General features: G+C 48.2%; 1 protein-coding gene across 1 annotated transcript in view; it reads left to right on the top strand.

Moving 5' to 3' along the window:
* angpt2b (angiopoietin 2b) overlaps positions 1-21,018 on the top strand; it is a 374,156-nt gene that overhangs the window by 237,286 nt on the left and 115,852 nt on the right. Inside the window, exon 7 of the mRNA XM_072501637.1 lies at positions 1,146-1,247. Within this exon, the coding sequence (XP_072357738.1) occupies positions 1,146-1,247 (102 nt within the window). The remainder of the gene's footprint in view (positions 1-1,145; positions 1,248-21,018) is intronic.

Genomic DNA, 21,018 nt, shown 5'->3' with positions numbered 1-21,018 from the left:
ATTCTCACTTGTGTGGTCCCCCACCTTACCATTCAGGGAGGCACAGTCTGTGTCCCCTCCATCCATCTCTGGGGATCTGTTTTCGAACTGAGAAAGGACCTTGATTTCTGGAACACCACCTCCAGTCTGGAACCTCGCCCTCAGATTGTGCGCATGCTTGTCCTGAATAAAGACAGGTTGTAAGCAAGGAGCATGCCAGGGCAGATGACAAGGATGCCTGGCATTTGTGGGTGGTGAATGGGGCCATGGATAGGATAAGTTGCAAGCTCGAGAGGAGACAAGGCTTGGTGGAGATGTGAAGGTGTGTGTGAGAGAATGAATGCTGATGTCCCTTGAGCTGGCAGTGAGTAAAATCAATGTAAATGTGTGATATGTTTGTGAACGTGTGAGTTGAGCGTGATGAGATGATTGACTTACCCTGGCAGCATGGATTAGATCATTCGTCCTCTTACTGCACTGGGTGGATTAGCCATGCTAAATTGCCCCTAAGCGTCCGACGATGCACAGATTATATGGGATTACAGGTTGACAGGGATAGGGTTGGGGAGTGGGCCGAGGTAAGGTGGTCTTTCAGAGGGTCGGTGCAGTCGTGATGGGCCGAATGGTCTCCTTCTGCACAATAGGAATTCTATTTTATTGTACATTGCTAATTAAAATTAAAAACAAAAGGTTCCGATGAGCAACCAAAGAGGAAGTGCAGACAACAAGCATGGAGAAATGAGCAGAGGACCTGCCCTCAGGCAGATCACTAATATATAGCAATAATTATATGATACCCTGACATTAACGTGAATAGAAATGAGATAAAGTACTGATTATACCGAATGAAGTAAAATAATTTTTACCACTCAATAATTTCCGTGTTGTATTTTACTGTTTGAGAATTCAGTTCAGAAGAACTGATGTCGGATAATCTTACCAAGCAGCACGCTGAAGTTGACCAATGGTTGGCTGAAGTTCTTGTCAGAATTGATGGCAGTGAATAACAAAGTTGTTGAAAGTGAAAAGCAATCTGCATTAATTCTGCTCTGGAAACCAGCAGAGTGAAGGATGTGTGCTGAGAAAGCAATTAAAAAATTCAAAAGCTCCTTTTAAAATGCCAGCATAAATTATTTGAATTACAGCCTCCCCTTTCTTCTCTGCAGGCCTTCTGTCATATGGAGATCAATGGAGGTGGATGGACAATCTTCCAACATCGTGAAGATGGAAATGTAGACTTTCACCGCAACTGGAAGGAATACAAACTGGTAAGAAACATTTCACTGATTAAAGATAAACTTTCCTAATTTGGAAGTAAAATCTGATCGGCATATTTGGCCCAAATCTTCCATTCAGGGTCGCAAACCCTATTTCCGACTCTGATCAGAGAAAATAATACCGATTTGCCTTCCTCCAATTTTTCTGGACAATCTTCCGTTGGAGAATCCAGCAGAATTCAGTCAGTGCAGGGAACATTAGAAGAAGCAGCAAAGAGAATCCGCATGGAAAACACAGCCTTTTTACAGCACGAGCTGCTGTATTCTGGTAAGTAAGAGTTTAAATGTCCCAGAGCTTCTTTGAAAATCTATGGAGAGAAGGTACATGTACCAATGGGCAACATAACTATGCAAGGGGGCAGATGGGTAATGGAAATTGACAAGTAAGTAGTAATGTAAGTGGGAAAGGATCTAGGATGGGTTGGGGGCAAGATGGGTGAGGTAAGTGGGCATGGAGATAAGTTGGCAGCTGGTTGGGGTGGTAGATGGGTAGGGTGATGAATTCAGGGGTGTCAAGAGCCAAGGGAAGTTGGTCAGGTAGACATGGAGGTAGTCATGTGGTCGAGACAAAACAGGTCAGGTTGGGTGGGGAGTTGGGGCATTTGAGGGAAGTTGCATGTTGGAGGAGATTTGGATTACGTCGGGGGCGGGGGGGGGGAGTTGATGAATTTATTAGGGAGTTGGGGAATCAGTGTGAGTGATTAGGTTCAGTTGTATTGTTATCCAGCAGTTACACTCGGATTTTTCTGTCTAAAATCTCCTGGGTAACAATTCAGATATGTAACTTGGAACTCTCCATGATCTGGAGAATTGCCCATCCGAAACTCAAACCTGAGTCAGACATTGTGACTTCCAAGGGGTCTTGTAGCACATCTTTGGGGGTAAGTCTGGTTTCCAACTATCCAGAGACCAGAAGATCTGGACCAAAATGTTATTCTCTACCTATTTGCATCACAAAGTAATCTGCACTTCTGTGAAGCAACAAAACACTCTTTTTGACAGACCCTAAGGCCAAAGTTGAAAGCAAAAGGACAGAAGAGTATGTATAATCAGGAGGTGTGAGTAGGTGACAGCAAGTTTTGGTTATATCATTTGAGTGCTTATCCGGGGACGTGAAAATGAATGGGTGAGAACTTTGACAGTTTGACATGTTGAAAAAAGATGACTAAATGTTCATTCAATGCTACAGTAATAACAGACTTCCAGAGAAAAGGTGAGCATATTAGGAGGTGCAAATAGGCTTGAAGCTGAGGTTGAACATAAGATGGGAAATATTCTGAATGTTAACATCCTCAAAATATTCAGAAGAAACACGTGAACAATGTGCCACTCATTCCTTTCCACAAAGAATACAGCCAGCAATAAAGTCAGGACTTTTATGTCAAAATTGTGGCACTCCATCCCTAACAGCACTGTAGGTGTACCTACACCACATGGACTGCAGTGGTTCAAGAAGGCAATGCATCGCCACCTTCTCAAGGGCAATTAGGGATAAGCAATAAATGCTGACACCCACATCCAGTAAATTAATTTTTTTTAAACTTCAACAAAGTTCAACAAAGGCAAGCTGAAAGGTTTTTAAACAAATAAATGGTGGTGGCACCAGATGTGCAGTAAATAAGGGGAGGCAGTAGCGTAGTAGTATTGTCGCTGGACTATAGACCCAGAGTCATTCCCCAGGGCCCCAGATTCGAAACCCGCCATGGCAAATGGTGAAATCTGAAGCTAACAATCAAAATGTGGATCCTTCATCAGAACTGTAAAATTTACAAATGGACAACTTTTAGAAAGGAGGTTGATAAACTGAAGGGAGTTTTTATATGTGCGGTGAAAAATTCTATTCACGTTTAAATACTGTTTTAAAAAAAATACTTTTATTGAACATTTTTGATGAACGCAGAGCATTAAAATAAAACAAATCACTCCATCAAACAGAACAGCAATCCCCCCCACAGCTGACAGTGACAAGCTTTTTAAAAAACTGAATGAAGGCCACCATCGTTTATAAAACCTCTCAATTGCACCCCTTAATGTGTACTTAATTTTCTCAAGATGCAAAATCCCCATAAGATCCCCCAGACAATCCGAGGAATTGGGTGGAGAGGCTGCCCTCCACCCCAAAAACTCCCGCCTGAGAGCAACCAGCGAGGCCAAGGCTAAGACATCCACTCCCATACCCATCTACAGCTCCGGCAAGTCTGACACCCCAAATATGGCCACCAGGGACTCCACCCCAGAATAGTTCCCTTCTCCGATGAGGTAGTCGAAAAATGCTCACTCTTCTCAAGATTTAACTTCTACCCAGTGAACAGGCCAAACCGCTTCAGCAGCGCCATTATGTTCCCCATTGAAGGGACCAGGTCCAAAATGTACAGCAACAAGTCATCAGTCTAAAGGGGCACCCTATGCTCCATCCACCCCTCACTATCCCCTGCTACTCACCTGAATTCCTCAATGCAATGGCCAAAGCCTCTATCGCCAATGCAAATAAGAGAGGGGATATAGAGAACCCCTGCCTCGTTCCCCTATGCAACAGGAAATACTTCAAGCTTATACTATTTGTGCAAACACAAGCCCAAGGTTCCTTGTATAATAGTCTCATCCATGACACAAACCTGGGCCCCATCCCAAACTGCTCCAACGCGGCAAACAAATGGTTCCACTCTACCCTGTTGAAGGCCATTTCTGCATCCAACACCTCGACAATCTCCTGCAGCCTGCCCTCTGGCGGGGACAAAATCACTTTTAACAGACGCCTCGCATTATAGGACAACCGCCTGCCCTTCACAAACCCTATATGATCCTCACCAACAATGCTCAGAAGACACTCCTCCAACCTAAACGACAGCACCTTTGCTTGGATCTTAACGTCCACATTCAATAAAGAGATTGGCTGATACGACCCACAGTCCACTGGGTTCTTATCCTTCTCCAGAAGGAGTGAGATGGATGCCTGCACCATTGTCTCCAGGAGTGACCCCCGAGCTATTGAGCCCTCAAGCGCCTCCACTAACAGCAGTATCAGCCGGTCGACAAACCCTTCATAAAATTGCACCGGAAACCCATCTGGCCCTGGCTTCCTCTGCCCCCAGTGGCTCTTCTAACCCTTACCGATCTTCCTCATCCAATGTAGGACACTCCAACCCCTCCAAAGCCTCCCCCCTGTCCGACTCATCCTCTGGCAGTTCCGGCCTTTACAACCTCTCATAAAATGCCTTAAACACCCCATTCATCTTCTCAGGTGCGGTCACTAGCCCACCTTTCATATCCGCACCTGAACAATAAGGGGAGAAGGCTAGTCACTTGTTGGCTGCCTGCCACCTCAATTTGGCAGCCAACAAGTGACTAGTCTTCTCCACTTATTCATACACCGCCCCCCTCCCCCGCCACCGCCCCCCCCCCCCCAGCCCTCTGCAGCTGGCGCATTGCCTTATTCGTAGTCACTAGATTAAACTGCGTTAGCAGTTTCTTCCTACTAGTCAATAGTTCAGGGGTGGGGTTTTCCGCATATTCAACATTCACCTTCAGAATTACACCTTACATGCAATTATCTCTCCTCGCACCACCGCCTTCAACGCCTCTCAGGCACGGCGTGGAGACCTTCCCATTTTTGTTGATTAGTTTTGTTGAACTCATCAATTGCCCTCGCCACCCTCGCACAAAACGCCAGATCTACTAAGAGCCCTACATTTAAACATCAGGCCAGGCATTGGGCCGGTCCCCTCTCCATCACCATATCATCATAAAATCATAGAATCATAGAATTTACAGTGCAGAAGGAGGCCATTCAGCCCATCGAGTCTGCACCGGCCCTTGGAAAGAACACCCTACTGAAACCCCACACCTCCACCCTATTTACCAGGGTGACATTGAAACAAACCTGTTGGACTTTAACCTGGTGTTGTAAGACTTCTTACTGTGCTCACACCAGTCCAACGCCGGCATCTCCACATCATGACTATTTACCACGTGCAGGGCATGATCTCAAATAACAATTGCAGAATATTCCGCTCCCCAAACCCCAGGCAACAGAGACCTCCCCATAATAAAGTAATCAATGTGCGAATAGACTAAAGTTTGTTCTTTGCACCATCTAGATTGTGGGGTAAGGGCCATCTTGGGTGGGTGTTGCTGGTCGGTGCAGGCTGGGGGAATGGGAGCATCCCCCGGGTCTGTGATGCTCAGCTCCAACGTGACATCTTGGTATATCCGAATACCGCTGGTCTTCCCACCTTTCCTGACGGTTTTGCTTCACCCATCGCAGCACCTTCTCCTTCATCTGGTTGCTGTGAAAGCAGGCTATCACAGCTCTAGCTGGCTCAGTAGCTATTGGCTTTGGCCAGAGTGATCGATGTGTCCTATCCAGCTTTAAGGGGGGGGCTTCAACCCCATCCCACAGCAGCTTCCCAAACATTGTCATAAAATAGAATTTACAGTGCAGAAGGAGGCCATTCAGCCCAGCGAGCCTGCACTGGCCCTTGGAAAGAGCACCCCACATAAACCCCACACCTCCACCCTATCCCCATAACCCAATAACCCCACCTAACCTTTTTGGACACTAAGGGCAATTTAGAATATCCAACCCACCTAACCTGCACATCTTTGGACTGTGGGAGGAAACCGGGGAACCCGGAGGAAACCCACACACACACGGGGAGAACATGCAAACTCCATACAGACAGTGACACAAGCCGGGAATTGAACCTGGGACCCTGGAGCTGTGAAGCAACTGTGCTAACCACTACGCTACCATGCTGTCAAAAAGTATTCCGCTGCCTCGGGCCCTCCATACCCTCAGGCAGCCCCAAGAACCTGTTTTCCAGATCCTCAACCTCTGCTCTCAGGCCCTTATTACTGTCCTCCAACTTCAACAGCTCAGCCTCCAGAAAAGTGAGCTGGTTACTGTGCCTCAACAGCACTGCCTCCACCTCCTTCAACACCTCACCATGCTCCCACACCATCTCCAACGTCTTTCCAACCGCCTCCTTTATTGGGGCCGAGTCCTCAATCGACTGCTTAAGATAGTCCAGCATTTCCCTCCCATGCTGCTCAAAATGTTTGCTGAACTGCATTTCAAATTCAGCCATCATCACTGTTGTGTTATGTACTCTGGGATAACACAGGCTGCAACTGGATGCAGCTTTAACCAAAAGATACTCCAGACCTTGAAGTTAGTTCAATCTGATATATTGAACCAGTAGCACAATTAGCACAGTTCTCAATGAGTTCGACTCTCTGCTAACCTAAGTGTGGTTACTCTGTCTGACTGAACCAGACTAGCTCTTAGCCATGTGCTGGAGGTGTGATAATGTAAATACACCCTGACTCACTCTGTAGATGTTCATCAGTGGAAAGAGGCGGAGTGTGAGTGCCTCGTGCCTTTTATAGTGAGATACCACCCCTGAGTGTCCTGCCTGCTCATTGGTCATGTCCTGTTCTCTGTGTTTATTAGCTACCTGTCTGTATATCATTTATCTGGATGTCTGCATGTCATGGCAATCACCTAAACCAGCTCATCCATCGTTACTGCAGCAGCCCCACCCGGAGAGCTCACCTCTGCCATCTTTCCTCCCACAACACTCCTCACTGAACTCGATCCTGCCGGCGGACTAGCACTCGTACCATTCTTCAAAGTATTTCTTCTTTGGTTCTTAGACATCCCCTGGTAACCGACTTTGATTTGGGAAAGTTTCCCATGTGAATTCTCCCCCAAATCCGGGTGAAAAACACCAAAAGCCGAAGACTCTGGTGGGAGCTTCCCAATGTGCGACCTCCTCCTACATGTCGTCACCGGAAGTCTCCCCCATTTTTAAATACTGTTAATCAAACTTTCTTCCTGTTCTGATGAATGGTCCACACACAAAGTATTAATCTCTCTGCTCTTCTTCAAAACTTCTGGTTGACATGCCAGTGTTTTGAGCTTCTCCAGATATTATGGTACCATGGCCAGTAATTATCCCTCACTGAATCAAAGAAAACCTGGTTTTCTTTGGCCACTTATCTCATTTTTATTTTGGCGTGTGGATGGACAGGGGGAGAAATGGGGTGCTGCTGTGAGAATATTGGTGGCTGTGTCAAGGAAACAGCAGTGACTGCACTTCAAAAGTACCTGATTAGCTGTGAGACACCCTGGGTACATGAGAAAAAAACACCAGGAGCCATCGGAGGACAATCGCACCCAGTCTGAGGGAAAGTGGGGGAGTTAGTTATGTTAGGTCACTTCCTGTGCAGCAGGAGGTGAATAAAGAGAGTGTGTTTTCTATTTGGTATTAATCTCTCCCTCACTCTACAGGAGTGTGTTGGGGGATTTGCGAGAGTTGATCTGAACCATCTCCAGGGAAGAAAAACTTGCGGGAGGTGCAGACTAGTTAATGACTTCCCAGCTTAGGCAGAGTCTACACGACACATTTTCTCACCAGTAAATCAACCGCAGCTGCATAATCCACATAAACATACATTCCAAACTCATGAAGTGACAGAATTATGGTTTGTAGTAGACCCCAAAGGGCTACACCTTATAGAGGAGAAGATGAAAACAATTAAGGAAGATTCGGCCCCCAAAAATGTGTCCAAATTGAAATCTGTTTTATTATTACAGAAGATTTATTTCTAACCTTTCCATAATGCTGGCACCCCTACACACACTGCTCAAGAAGCACCAGAGGTGGTATTGGAGCGTGCATCAGAAAAAAAACCTTGAACAGGTTAAACCAGTTTAACAGTCATCCAGATTCTTGGTTCATTTTGACCCCTCAAAAGTGATCATTCTTCCCCGCGATGCGTCCCCTTACAGAATCGGAGTAGTTTCAGCACATAAAATGGAAGGTGGTGCAGAAAAGCCAATGGCCTATGCCTTGATGACTCTGATGAATGATGAACAAATTTATTCTCAAATCAAAAAAGAGGGCTAGTTGTAACATTTGGAGTGAAATTACATCAACATTGTTGTAACCCAGGGCAGCACAGTGGCGCAGTGGTTAGCACTGCCACCTCACGGCGCCGAGGTCCCAGGTTCGATCCCGGCTCTGGGTCACTGTCCATGTGGAGTTTGCACATTCTCCTTGTGTTTGCATGGGTTTCGCCCCCACAAACTAAAGATGTGCAAGCTATGTGGATTGACCACGCTAAATTGCCCCTTAATTGGAAAAAATAAATTTATTAAAATATATATATATATATTGTTGAAACCTGCAAGGGTCTTACGGGGTAGGGATCTGTGTGAATTCTTCATGGGCCTGACAAAAGTATGTTTATGGTATTTCCCCTGTTAGAGTTTGTACCGCGCTCTGTCTCTTGGCGTCAGGCCGCAGCATCATCCTGCATTCTCAAATCGGGATGTCATATGTGCTGGGCTGAAGATCCTCAAATCCAAAAAACACATCTGCGTCTGTGTCGGATTCTTCACTGTAGAACACATCTCGTTGTGGTTCGGATTTGGTACTGGGGTCGCCATCGCCAATGATGAAATCATCATCTGAGTCGTAGTCTTCTAGGACAATATCATCACGTTTTGTGTCGGAGCTGACATTGGGTTCGCAATGTCCAAAGAAGAATTCAAGGTTTGAGTCATAGTCTTCAAGGACTGTATCATCTCTTTGGGTGGTGCTAACTGCTTGTTGCAGGGTTCTGCGGAGGTTGCTTTCAGCTACTGGTCGAATTTTGGGCATTGTGCTGTTGTTCCAGGTGAAAGAATCTTGTTTTGAGGCTTTAACATTTTTTTTTCTTGTTTTGGGACATTTCCTCTTTAAGTGGGTGTAGTCCGGGGCCTCTGAAGTCACGAAGCGTGTGACGTAGTGCGGAGGAAGCATTTGCGCATGTGCAGATCGCTGTTCCTTTGCCTTGCGCATTTCTCTCAACTGCGCATGTGCAGTACATTTTCCAAGATGGCCACCGATCAAAATTGTCGTTCGTTGCTCCAGGGCCTCGGCCTCGTGGTGAGTATTGGCGCCTCTCTTACCGTTTTCTGTTGGTTTATTTGTGTTTTCCTCGCAGTATTGTTCGAATTTGTCCAGGACTGCCTGGAAGTCGCTCCTGTTTTGCCCTTTGGAGAACTTGAATGTTTTGAAGATTTCTTCAGCTCTGGCACCTGCGATGGTGAGCAGAAGCTCTGTCTTTTCAGCATTAGCCACATCTTGTAGGTCGGCTGCTACCAGGAAGATCTCAAACCTTTGCCTGAATGTCCGCCAGTTTGCACTGAGATTGTCGTGGCACCTGAGCCGCTGTGGAACCGGAACCTCGATCATCTTGCCTGGGTGTTGTTGCTAGTTGTCACTGTTTGCTGAGTTGTAACTATATAGATTGAAACAGTTACTCCCTGGTACCATGTTTTGTTATGCTCTTGACATAGCATAAGCTGCTTCCTTGATGTGCACTCTGACAAAGGAAGGTTCAGACTTGGAGACAGCTTTAACACATTTATTACTGTTAACGATTCTCCTACTTGGATTCGACTCTCCTGTTAATCCTGCTATAGCTACTCAGACTGACAAACCAGTCTGCTACAATCCACGTGGTGGGTGTGATGTTCAATCAACCCTGTGTCTGTACTCACTGAGTGTCTCCACTGGAAAGAGACTGAGCATATGTGATGTGTCCTTTTATATGGGTTGGTGTTAGGCCCTCCTGTGGTAGTGTCACCTCTATGTGTATCGTGAATGCCCATTGGTCGTGTCCTATCTTACTAACAGACAGTTGAATGTCTGTGTGTCATGTCTATGGTGCTCCCTCTAGTGTCTAGCTAGTTTACGTGTATTTACATTAGCCCCTTGTGTATTTACAGTGATGCATATCACCACAGGTGGAGGTGTGGGTTTAAGCTTAAGTGGGTGCTCTTTCCAAGAGCTGGTGCAGACTCGATGGGCCGAATGGCCTCCGTAGCACTGTGAATTCTATGATGATATTTGGTGGTTGCTAGTCTTTTAAGATACTACAGGAAGGTGGTGGCACAGTGGTATTGTTGCTGGACTTGTAATCCAGGGTAAAGCTCTAGTGATCCATGTTTAAATCCCACCATGGGAAATGGAGGAATCTAAACTCAGTAAAACATCTGGAATTAAAAGTCTCATGATGACACCATTGTTGATTGCTGTATAAACCCAACTGGTTCACTACTATTCTCTGACTCTCAAATGCATTCTGAAATGGCCTAGCAAACCACCCAGATATATTCAGCCACTGCAAAGGACACAGAAAGGACTGATTCCGGACGGACCACCTGGCATCGACTGAGACACGGGAAACTACAAAGGAAAACTCAGCCTCTTCAATTCTGAAAAGTCTAGCTTACAAACATCTGGGGGTCATGAATTGGGAGATCTGTCTTACAGACTAGTCAAGCAACAGCCTGACATAGTCGTACTCATGGAATCATGATAATGTCCCAGATACCACCATCGCCATTCCCACCAGTCCACAAAAAGTGGTGGCACAGTCGTATACATCCAGGAGGGAGTTGCCCTGTGACCCATCAGCATAGACTTAGACTTAAGACCACTTGAAGTCTTGTGGCACCACGTCAAACGTGGGCAAGGAAACCTTCTGCTGATTACTTCATCCCGTCCACCACCATCTGATGAATCAGTACTCCTGCATGTTGAACATCACTTGGAGGAGACACCGCGGGTGGCAGTGGTGCAGAATGAGTGGGGGATTCAATGTCCATCACCAAGAGTAGCTTGGTAGTACCACCACAGACCGAACTGGCCGTGTCCTAAAGGACATAACTCTTGGACTGGGACTATGTCAGGTGAGGAGGGAAAAACGTACTTGACCTCATCCTCACCAACCTGCCTGCCGCAGATGCATCTGTCCATGAGAGTACTGGTGGGAGTGACCATCGCACAATCGCACAAAGGGGTAAATTTTCCACTCCTGCCTGCTGCGGGAATCGTCGCGGGCAGGACGAAAACTTTGACCGACCATTTAAAGGACCATTGACCTCGGGCGGGAATTTCCGATCTCAGGGTTGACGCAAATGGAAAACCCTGCCCAAAGTCTCATCTTCACATTGAGGATACCCTCCATCGTGTTGTGTGGCACTACCATTGTGTTAAACAGGATAGATTCAGAATAGATCTAACAATTCAAGACTGGGCATTCAGGAGGCTCTGTGGCCCATCAGTAACAGCAGAATTGTACTTAGCCACAATCTGCAACCTCATGGCCCGGCATACCCCCACTTCCACCATGACCACCAAGTCAGGGATCAACACTGTTTCAAAAAGAGTACAGGACAGCACGCCAGGAACAGTGCTAACCATATCTATAAATAACGTGTCAACCTAGTGACGCTACAACATAGGATCTACTTGAGTGGCAATCCGCAAAAGTAGCAAGCAATAGACAGAGCTAAGCGATTCCACAACCAACGGATCCGATGTATGCTCTGCAGTCCTGTCGCATCCAGCTGTGAATGGTGATGGACAGTTAAACAACTCAGTGGGGTAAGAAAGCTCCACAACTATCCCAATTCTCAATTATGGAATAGCCCAGCAAATCTGTGCAAAAGATAAGGCGTTTGCAACAATTTTCAGCCAGAAGTGCAAGTGAATGATCTCTGCTTCCTCCAGAGATCCTCAGCATCACAGATGCCAGTCTTCAGCCAATTTGATTCCCGCCACGGGATTTCAAGAAATGGCTGAAGGTAAGGATCCTGGAAAGGCCATGGACCCTGACAATATTCCAACATAGTACTAAAGACTTGTGCTCCAGAACTTGCCGCACCTCTAGCCAAGCTGTTCCAGAACAGCTACAACACTGGCATCTACCCCGCATGTGGAAAATTGTCCAGGCGTGTCATGTACACAAGAAACAGGACAAATTCAACCCAATTACCGCCCCAACAGCCTACTGTCCATCATCAGCAAAATAATGGAATGGGTCATCAACAATGCTATCAAGCGGCACTTACTCAGCAATAACCTGCTCACAGACACTCAGTGTGGCTTTCGTTCAGTTCCTGATCTCATTATAGCCTTGGTTCAAACATGGATAAAAGAGCTGAATGCCAGAGGTGAGGTAAGAGTGACTGCCCTTGACATCAAGGCAACATTTGACCGAGTATGACATCAAGGAGCCCTAGCTAAACTGAGTCAATGGGAATCGGGTGGAAATCCTCCGCTGGTTGGAGTCATCTCAGCTCGAGGACATCACTGCAGGAGTTCCTCAGGGTATTGCCCTTGGCCCAAACATCTTTAGCTGCTTCATCAATGAACTTTCTCCCATCATAAGGTCAGATGTGGGATGTTAGATGATGACTGTACAATAATCTGTACCACTCACGACTCTTCAGATACTGAAGCAGGCCATGTCCAAATGCCTGGACAATCTCCAGGCTTGAACTGACAAATGGCAAGTAACGTTCGCGCCACATACGTGCATGGCAATGACCATCTCCACCAAGAAAGGATCATCCTTGACATTCAATGGGCTTACCATCACTGAATTCTCCCCGATCAAAATCTTGGGAAATCAGCTCGCCAGCAGGAAATCACTCTAAGTGCGGAGATAAACTCGCCGAGGCCTTAATAAATCGAAAGGTCCCATTGAATAGCAGAGTGTTCCTCAGCGCTGCAGCTGCTGATAAACACCCCGCTAAACGCGCCCTACAGCAGACTAAATTCGAAGTGTGCTGAATTGCACTCATTGGCCAGAATTCTCCGACCCGCTGCACCGGTCGGGGGCCATTGAAAGCAGCCCCCCCCCGGCAATTCTCCGGGCCTCGACAAGCCGAGTGCCCGCCGAGTTCAGCCGGGTCCCGCCGGCGAGGGTTACTCAGATTCCGCACGGCGGGACCTGGAAGGTGCGTCTGCAGGGGCCATCCTGGAGGGGGGGGGGGATGCGACCCCGGGGGGGGAGGGCACGGTGGCCTGGTCCGCGGTCGGGGCATACCGATCGGCAGGCAGGCTGGTTCTGTGGGGGCCTATGTTCCTCCGCACCGGGCCCCTGTAGGGCTCCGCCATATAGCCCAGGGGCCGGCGCGGAGACGGGAACCCACGCGCATGCGCGGAATCACGCAAGCTGTTCCGCACATGCGCGAGGTCATGCCGGCCGTTCCTCGCCGGCTGGAGCTGCAGGGACCACTCCGGCGCCGACCTAGCCCCCTAGGAAAGGGAGCATTTCTGGTTATTGGGGACCGTTGACGCCGGAGTGATTGATGCCGCTTTTCACGCCGGCGTCAGAACTTGGCCGCGAGAATCCCTGCCCTTATCTTTTTAATTTTAATTATACTTGGAGATTTAACAAAATATATTGAAAGAGAAAACATGAAACTTTCAAAATGTTTCTTTCTGCCTCTTATGTCTCCCTTTCAATCTCATGTTTAATATCCTCTCTTTATCACTTTCTCTACATGGGGCACGATTCAACTGGACAAAAACAGAGTCCCATTTCGGGCACATTTAGCGGGTTGTTTCTCAGCGCCTGCAGTGCCAAGAATGACCCCACTATTCAAAGGCACTTTGCCGGATTTTTTTGGCCTCAGCAGGGAACGCCCCATCAAGGCTGCACTTAGATCATTTCCGACACTGACGAGTTCAGCCCGCAAGTGTAGGAAAAGTACTCCTCAGCGATCCCATCGCTGCCTCTGGACCCGCCCCACTGCACCCTACTTACCTTAAATGGGGTTCTCGAGCCCCCCCCTCTCCAATAATCCATCTCTTAAGGTCAAGGCACCATGGTCCTGACTCCTGCCATGGGCAATTTAGCACCTGGGCACCTAGGCACTGCCAAAATCATTCTGGAAATGCCACCCAGGCACCCTGGCTGTGCCAAGGTGGCACAGTCAGGGTGTCCAGGCGGCAGTGCCAGGGTGCCTGGGTGGCATCGGGTGTGCCAGGGTACCACCCTGCGCAGAGCTGGACCACCCGGGCGTCTCTAATGGCCAGGGTGACTCTCTCCCCCCACCACGCCCCCCCCAACTCCAGGTGCCCTTATGGTTGGTCCATGCTTGTAAAACCAGTGCTGAACGGCGTCCTGGCGAGGTCTCCCTCGCGCCGCCATTAGTTCCCGTGCACCGTGAAAATCCGGCGCACACATATTTACAACAAAGAGAGGAAATTCTGTTTTAATATTATGCTTTTAAAAATAGCTTAGTGTTCAATGAAGGCTGTCATCCTTCACCAACTTTCTAAACATAAGATAGGAAACCGGCAGTCTCAGAGAAAGGCGGTTTGCTTTGGCTCAGAAATCAATGAAGATGAAGATATTTTGCCGCCAGCAAACCTGGCAGATTTCATGCTTGAAAGCATAATTTTTAGTTTCTTTCATGTGTCAAAATAAGACAGCTGTGTCAGGTAACAAACAACTGCGAGCCATTATCCCTCTATCTATGGTGATAAAACAACCCAGGGACTACCTTCTGTATTTTTAAAGTTTTCTATTTACCTTGCTTCAATGATTGAAGGAAGGATAAAAGCTCCAGAAGACAAAGTGTACCAACATAAATTCTGTGGGGGTGATATTGGGCTATGCTCGTATCACCTTAGCAGCCAATTTTTCACTGTGTCTGACTTGCTTTCCACTGTCACTCACAGAACATTTGTTCAAACTGAGGCTCATTGTTGCTCTTACTTGGTTTGAAATCTTGGCAATATTTTCCAAGTCAATGGAAAATAAAAGAAAACTGGTGCAGTGCATGATGATTTTGTACTGCTGAAGGAGACTACTTTCCTGTCGCACCTCGCCCCCCATCGCCCCACATCTTCCCCCTCCACCCACCACCCGCAATGTTTGAAAAGGTTTGCACCATTTAAAAACATGATCCAGTTTGTTTATCGTGGAACTTTTCTTGATCAGAATAATATCTGCAGAAGGAGGCCATTCGGCCCATCAAGTCTGCAATGACCCTTTGCAAGAGCACCCTACCCAGATCCACTGGGGCAACATCCTGAAACCCCCTCCCAAACAGCACGGTGGGTGTACCTCCACCTCGAGGACTGCAACGGTTCAAGAAGGCAGCTCACCACCACCTTATGATGGGCCATAAATGCTGGCCTAATCAGCGACGGCCACATCACGTAAATTAATTTTAAAAAATTACCTGGGCTAATAGGATTGTGTACTCGGCTGCAGGGACCTCCTGAAGAGGAGGAGAGGCCCAGGAGGGAGGAGAAGTCAGATGTCTGTAGGCACCAAACTAAAATCATCCCTATGGACCAAGAAGCACAACCAGAAGGGGTGGAGGGCCAACACGAATTGTAAGGCAGAAAGATCTGGAAAAGGCATCATTACCCAGTGAACACAGTGTACGGACAGCGATCAGGCTCCCAAAACAAGTCAGAGCTTCAGTGTCAAGAAAGGCTCCGCCTCCCCAGGGACACTGTTACCTCTGTATGCAAGATGCAAAATTGCCTCCAACTGTGTTGGTGGCCACACTATGCCAGTGGCTCTGAAGTTGACAGTGTCCCTGAAATTTTATACCTCTGGTTCTATCCAGGGGCCAGTTCCATGTGGTGTCTTCCAATCCACTTCCAACTGATGCATCAATTTGGTCACAGATGCTCTTTTCTGAAGAGCTGCACCTTCATTCACTTCAGGACCAATGAGGCCAGACAGACAGAGTGAGCCAGAGGCAGGATTCCCCCAATTTCAGGGAGCCATTGACTGCATGCATGTGCCCATGAAGGCACCAGTTGGGGAGCCAGATGCCTTTGTCAATCGAAGGAGTTTGCACTCACTCAACATCCAGATTGCTTGTTACCAGAATAATCAGGTGTGCCAGGTATCGCAGGAAGCTGCCATGAAGCCTTCATCCTGCATTACTCCCAGATCCCAAGGATGTTCATTGCTCTGGCATGCTTAGATGATTGGCTCCTGGAGGGGGCAAGGGTTTTCCGCTGAAAAGGTGGCTAATGACATTGCTGAGACACTCAATGACTGCAACCGAGGAGAGCTGCAACCTCAATCGTGCCTCCACAAGGGCTACAATTGAGAGGACCAAAGGCCAATTCAAGATGAGGTTTTGCTGCCTTGAACGCTCAGGGCATTCACTGCAATAACCTCAACTTTGTGGTGTTGGGTGCTCTGGTGCACAGATGAGCCAACACAGTTGTATGTGGTACAACTCTATTTTATTATAACTCTTATAATACAGTTCGTTCTGGATACTCTGCACGTGCTGTCTCCCTGAGTGTGTTTGGTAACAGATGTGTCCTGGTTCTCCTCTGCAGCTAATACTGACCACCGGGGGTCGTGTCTGTGCTTTTATGTCTTTCTGTCATTGGTTGTGGTGTTGTGTGTTCTGATTTGTCTGTTGGTGTGTCTATCATGATGTGTGTGTTTGAATATCATGACATCCCCCCTTTTTACAAAGATATGTGCCTACGTGGTTATAAATATAATTGTGTCGTGAGTGCATCTAAGAGTGTGTGTGTGTGTTGTGTACAGCGTGTGTATATGACGTAACTATTTACATGGGGCGATGTCGGGTGCGTCACACTAACAAGGTTGTACCATAACAAAACTTGGATGCGAGAGAAAAAAAACTTGAACATTGGTCTGGTCAGACGATATCTGGAACAATAAACAAAAACAGGTTATAATACAGAAGTGTTTGACTTTTTGAACGTATGAACAGCGTTATAAGTCCAGTCTAATGGGTGACCGCCTCAAGAATGGGCTGGTCCTCAAGCCGGTTCAGCTGTGGAGATTTGGGGTCACACTGGTTCACCTTGGACTGTTGGAGGTGATGCTGTTGCCGAAGTCTCTACTTTACCATTTGTTGTACTTCGTGCAGTGCTTGGTTTTTTCATGCGTGCAAATATAACATTCAACATCTTTGTTAGTGGTGCCTTGGCTGTGGTTTGGTTCTGGTGGCGATGGAAGGGGCATGATCCGTGGCATCTCCACGAAGTCATCCTTGGGAACCAGTGGAGGATCCGGCGTGTGCGTACGGTTCAGTTGCGAGCGTGGAAGGCGGCACAAAGCCCGCTGATTGCGCCTACGCACCAATCCATCCGCCCTGCATGCCAGGAACAAGGTGGAGTCTGTTTTCTTTTTATGTTTGTGGTGGACGGCATCTTGTAGCCGATGGGTCGTTGCCATCGAAGTAGCACCATCACTAATATCATGCAAGGCGATGACTGTGCCAGATGTGGAAGTTGGCCGAGACCGTGTACGCTGGTGCCGGCCACCTGCTGTGCCGGAAGGGCGACTCCGCAGAGAAACGTCGAAGCATGTCGCCTTGGAGAGAGAATTGTTGCTCGCATCAACGTCTGGCGATGGCGCGAATTGGTGTGTCCATCTTGGACCGCCGGTGCTGGTTGCCACTGCCGACCCAGTGGGACTGCCACGCGATCCATTCCCTGTCGCCGTGGCATCCGCCGTCACCCTGAGCGTGCCATCACCGAGGCCGCGACACCGCCCGTCCGGAGCAAGGTCTGGCGTGCGCAAATCAGAGTCGGCGCTTGGCTGCTCCCCATCTGGAGTCCGGTCTGCCTTCCGTCGATGCCCCCCGTCCGGAGTCCCAACAGGTTCACTGGAGGCAGCCGAGATTCCCTGAAGCTGCACTTCTGGAGTCGGAACATGCAGGAATGCACCAACCAGTGGAGAGGGTCGAGCCATCGAGGGTGGAAGCGGTGCGCCGCCACCGCAGTCGTCAGTGGTCCCACCGTGATCGTCGAGTGCCTCGGTACGCACTAGGCGAGGTCTGTCACCTTGCACCTTTTGCATGGGAAGTGGGATGCTGTCGTCACTCGTCTCACATCCCGTGGATAGATCCTCATTAGCAGCTTGCTGTTCACTAGGGTTGGGTAAATTGTCAGAGTTTTCATCTGGTGGTGCACACCATGTCAGTGGACTGTCATTGTCTTGCCGTTGTCCTTCATTTGGGCTTTTCTTCTTTGGAATTTTAAATCTTCCCCCAGACATTGCAGAACCTTGTTTATTACCCCCAAATTCTCCCATATGTATGGTCTCGAATATAGGATCCAATGTTTCTATCGACATTGTACTATTTTCCAAAGAACATTCCGTTTCACTTTTCTTCTCAGGTGCCTCATATGTAACTTTGTCTAATGTACATGCCTTCATGGTCTCTGGGTCTGATTTTGCTGGGACTGGCATGGTCACAGTCTCTCTTTTACTGTTCTCAATTGCCCACATTATACTCCCCATACATAACTGCTTAATCACTGGGGTTAGTGTGGTACAATGGATAATCGGGTCGACCTTATCTGCATCTTCACCATTAGTGGAAAGCACACTTGGTTCACTTGAAACTGCTGTGGGTTTTAAATTCGTTATCTGGCTACTCGATGTCGGTGTCCTCAGGATTCTTGCTCCAATGTTCTGCTCAATAATCAGTGGAGTGTGTATAGGTTCAATGCAATTAATGTTCCCCTCAAGGTTTGAAGAGTCATTACTGACTAACTGCTGGTCTCCGAAGTTGGGATTTTGCGGCGTTGTGTTGAAGGGAGACATTTGTCCCTGCTGTAGATATGATTCAGGTTGTGTTATTTCCATTACCTGAGGATCAATGTCTTGTCCATTTTTTCGATCCGTACTAAAACACTGGCAATTCTCAGTCTGCTCCTTGCAAGTTAAACATTCAATTAATTTCGTTAGCAAATCCTCAGCATCCTTCTGTGGCCGTGCAGCATTATTAATCTCCGTTCGGCTATAATGATCCTGAAGGTCAGCGCATAAACCTTTTTTCTTCGGGCTTGGACGAGGCGATTCCTTTGGCTTGTCTTCAGTTGGGCTTGAACAGTCTTCAGCGCTGTGCCCTTCATTGTAGCATGAGAGACCGTCATGGTCATGCTGCTGTGTAGTGGAGCATAGTAGACTTGCATCGTCTGCCGCTGGTTGGTCAGGAGAGGTTGCTAGACCCTCATGGTCTTGTTCCTGCAAGGACTGCACATTGGAGTCTTGCGTTGCTTCTATCGTGGAGGCTGTCCACGAGCTCTCTGTGGAGGCTTGTGACACTGGAGTCACTTCTTGTTCGTGCAAGGACTGCGCTCTGGAGTCTTGAGTTGCTTCTATCGTGGAGGCTGTCCACGAGCTCTCTGTGGAGGCTTGTGACACTGGAGTCACTTCTTGTTCGTGCAAGGACTGCGCTCTGGAGTCTTGCGTTGCTTCTATCGTGGAGGCTGTCCACGAGCTCTCTGTGGAGGCTTGTGACACTGGAGTCACTTCTTGTTCGTGCAAGGGCTGCGCTCTGGAGTCTTGCGTTGCTTCTATCGTGGCGGCTGTCCACGAGCTCTCTGTGGAGGCTTGTGACACTGGAGTCACTTCTTGTCCGTGCAAGGACTGCGCTCTGGAGTCTTGCATTTCTGCAATTGTGGAGTCTGTCCACGAGCTTGCTGTGGAAGCTTGTGACACTGGAGTCACTTCTGGTTCATGCGAGGACTGCACTCTGGAGTCTTGCATGTCTTCTTTCATAGAGTCGAGAACGTTGAGCGGGACGTGGACCACGCTCTGTGTGGCAGCAGGGCGCTCTCCGTGTGCTTGCACCGCTCCCTGTCTGTTAATGTCAGGCTGCAGCATCATCCGGTACTGATAAGTTGGAACGTCATATCTGCTGGATTGAAGATCCTCAAATCCGAAAAATGAATCCGCATCTGCGTCGGATTCAATGTGGGGGCCGCCAATGTGCAACACGAAAGGTTCGTCCGAGTCATAGTCGTATAGGACCACGGAGCTATCATTGGGCTCGCGAGGTCCGGAAACACTGTAAAGATCGTCATCGAAGTATTCGAGGTCGGAATCATCGGCTTGTGCGTAGGTAACTGCTTGTCGGAGGGTTCTTCGGAGGTCAAATTCATCTCCTGGGTCAATTTGCGGCACTGTGCTGTCATTCCAGGTGAGGGAAGGTTGTTTTACAGCTTTAACAGATTTTTGTTTTTTTGATTTGGGACGTTTCCCTTTTAAATTGGATTTGGGACGTTTCCCCTTTAAATTGGTGCAGTCTGGGGCCTCTGACATCCTGACGCTCGGTATGTAGCACGTAGGAAGCGACTGCGCATGCTCAAATCGCTGTTCCTTTACCGATGGCCGTTTTCTTGACTGCGCATGCGCAGCATCTCGCGCATGCGCAAACGAAACTTCCGGTTCTGCGCACTGCTCGCGCAACTGTGCTAGCGTGATACCTTTAGCAAGATGGCCGCCGACCTCGACCCAGCCCTCTCTCAGGCCCGGGATTTCGGCCTCTGGGAATTCGGGCTCCGGGATCCCAGCCACGAGGTGAGTACTGCAGCTTTTCTTACCTTTATTTGCCGATTGGATTGTGTTTTCTTCACAGTACTTGGAGAATTTGTCCAGGACTGCCTGGTAATCGTACCTTTGCTGCCTCCTGAAGAACCTGAACCTTGTGAATATTTCTCTTGCCCTTGCACCGGCGATGGTGAGGAGAAATTCAATTTTTTCGCTATCATCCAGGTCTTGGAGTTCAGCTGCCACCAGGAACAATTCGAACATTTGCCGGAATCGCCGCCAGTTTTCGCGGAGATCGCCGTAGCACTGGAGCGGCTGCGGAACCGGGAGCTCTATCATTTTGCCTGGGCACTGCTGGTTGTCTCTGTACACTGAGGTATGCCGGCAGGTATCGATCCACTCCTGTACCATGTGGTGTTGGGTGCTCTGGTGCACAGATGAGCCAACACAGTTGTATGTGGTACAACTCTATTTTATTATAACTCTTATAATACAGTTCGTTCTGGATACTCTGCACGTGCTGTCTCCCTGAGTGTGTTTGGTAACAGATGTGTCCTGGTTCTCCTCTGCAGCTAATACTGACCACCGGGGGTCGTGTCTGTGCTTTTATGTC

The sequence above is a fragment of the Scyliorhinus torazame genome, chromosome 1, assembly GCF_047496885.1.
Source record: "Scyliorhinus torazame isolate Kashiwa2021f chromosome 1, sScyTor2.1, whole genome shotgun sequence".
NCBI lineage: Eukaryota > Metazoa > Chordata > Chondrichthyes > Carcharhiniformes > Scyliorhinidae > Scyliorhinus > Scyliorhinus torazame.
The sequence above is the reverse complement of the archived record's forward strand: the minus strand, read 5'-3'. Positions and strand labels throughout refer to the sequence as shown.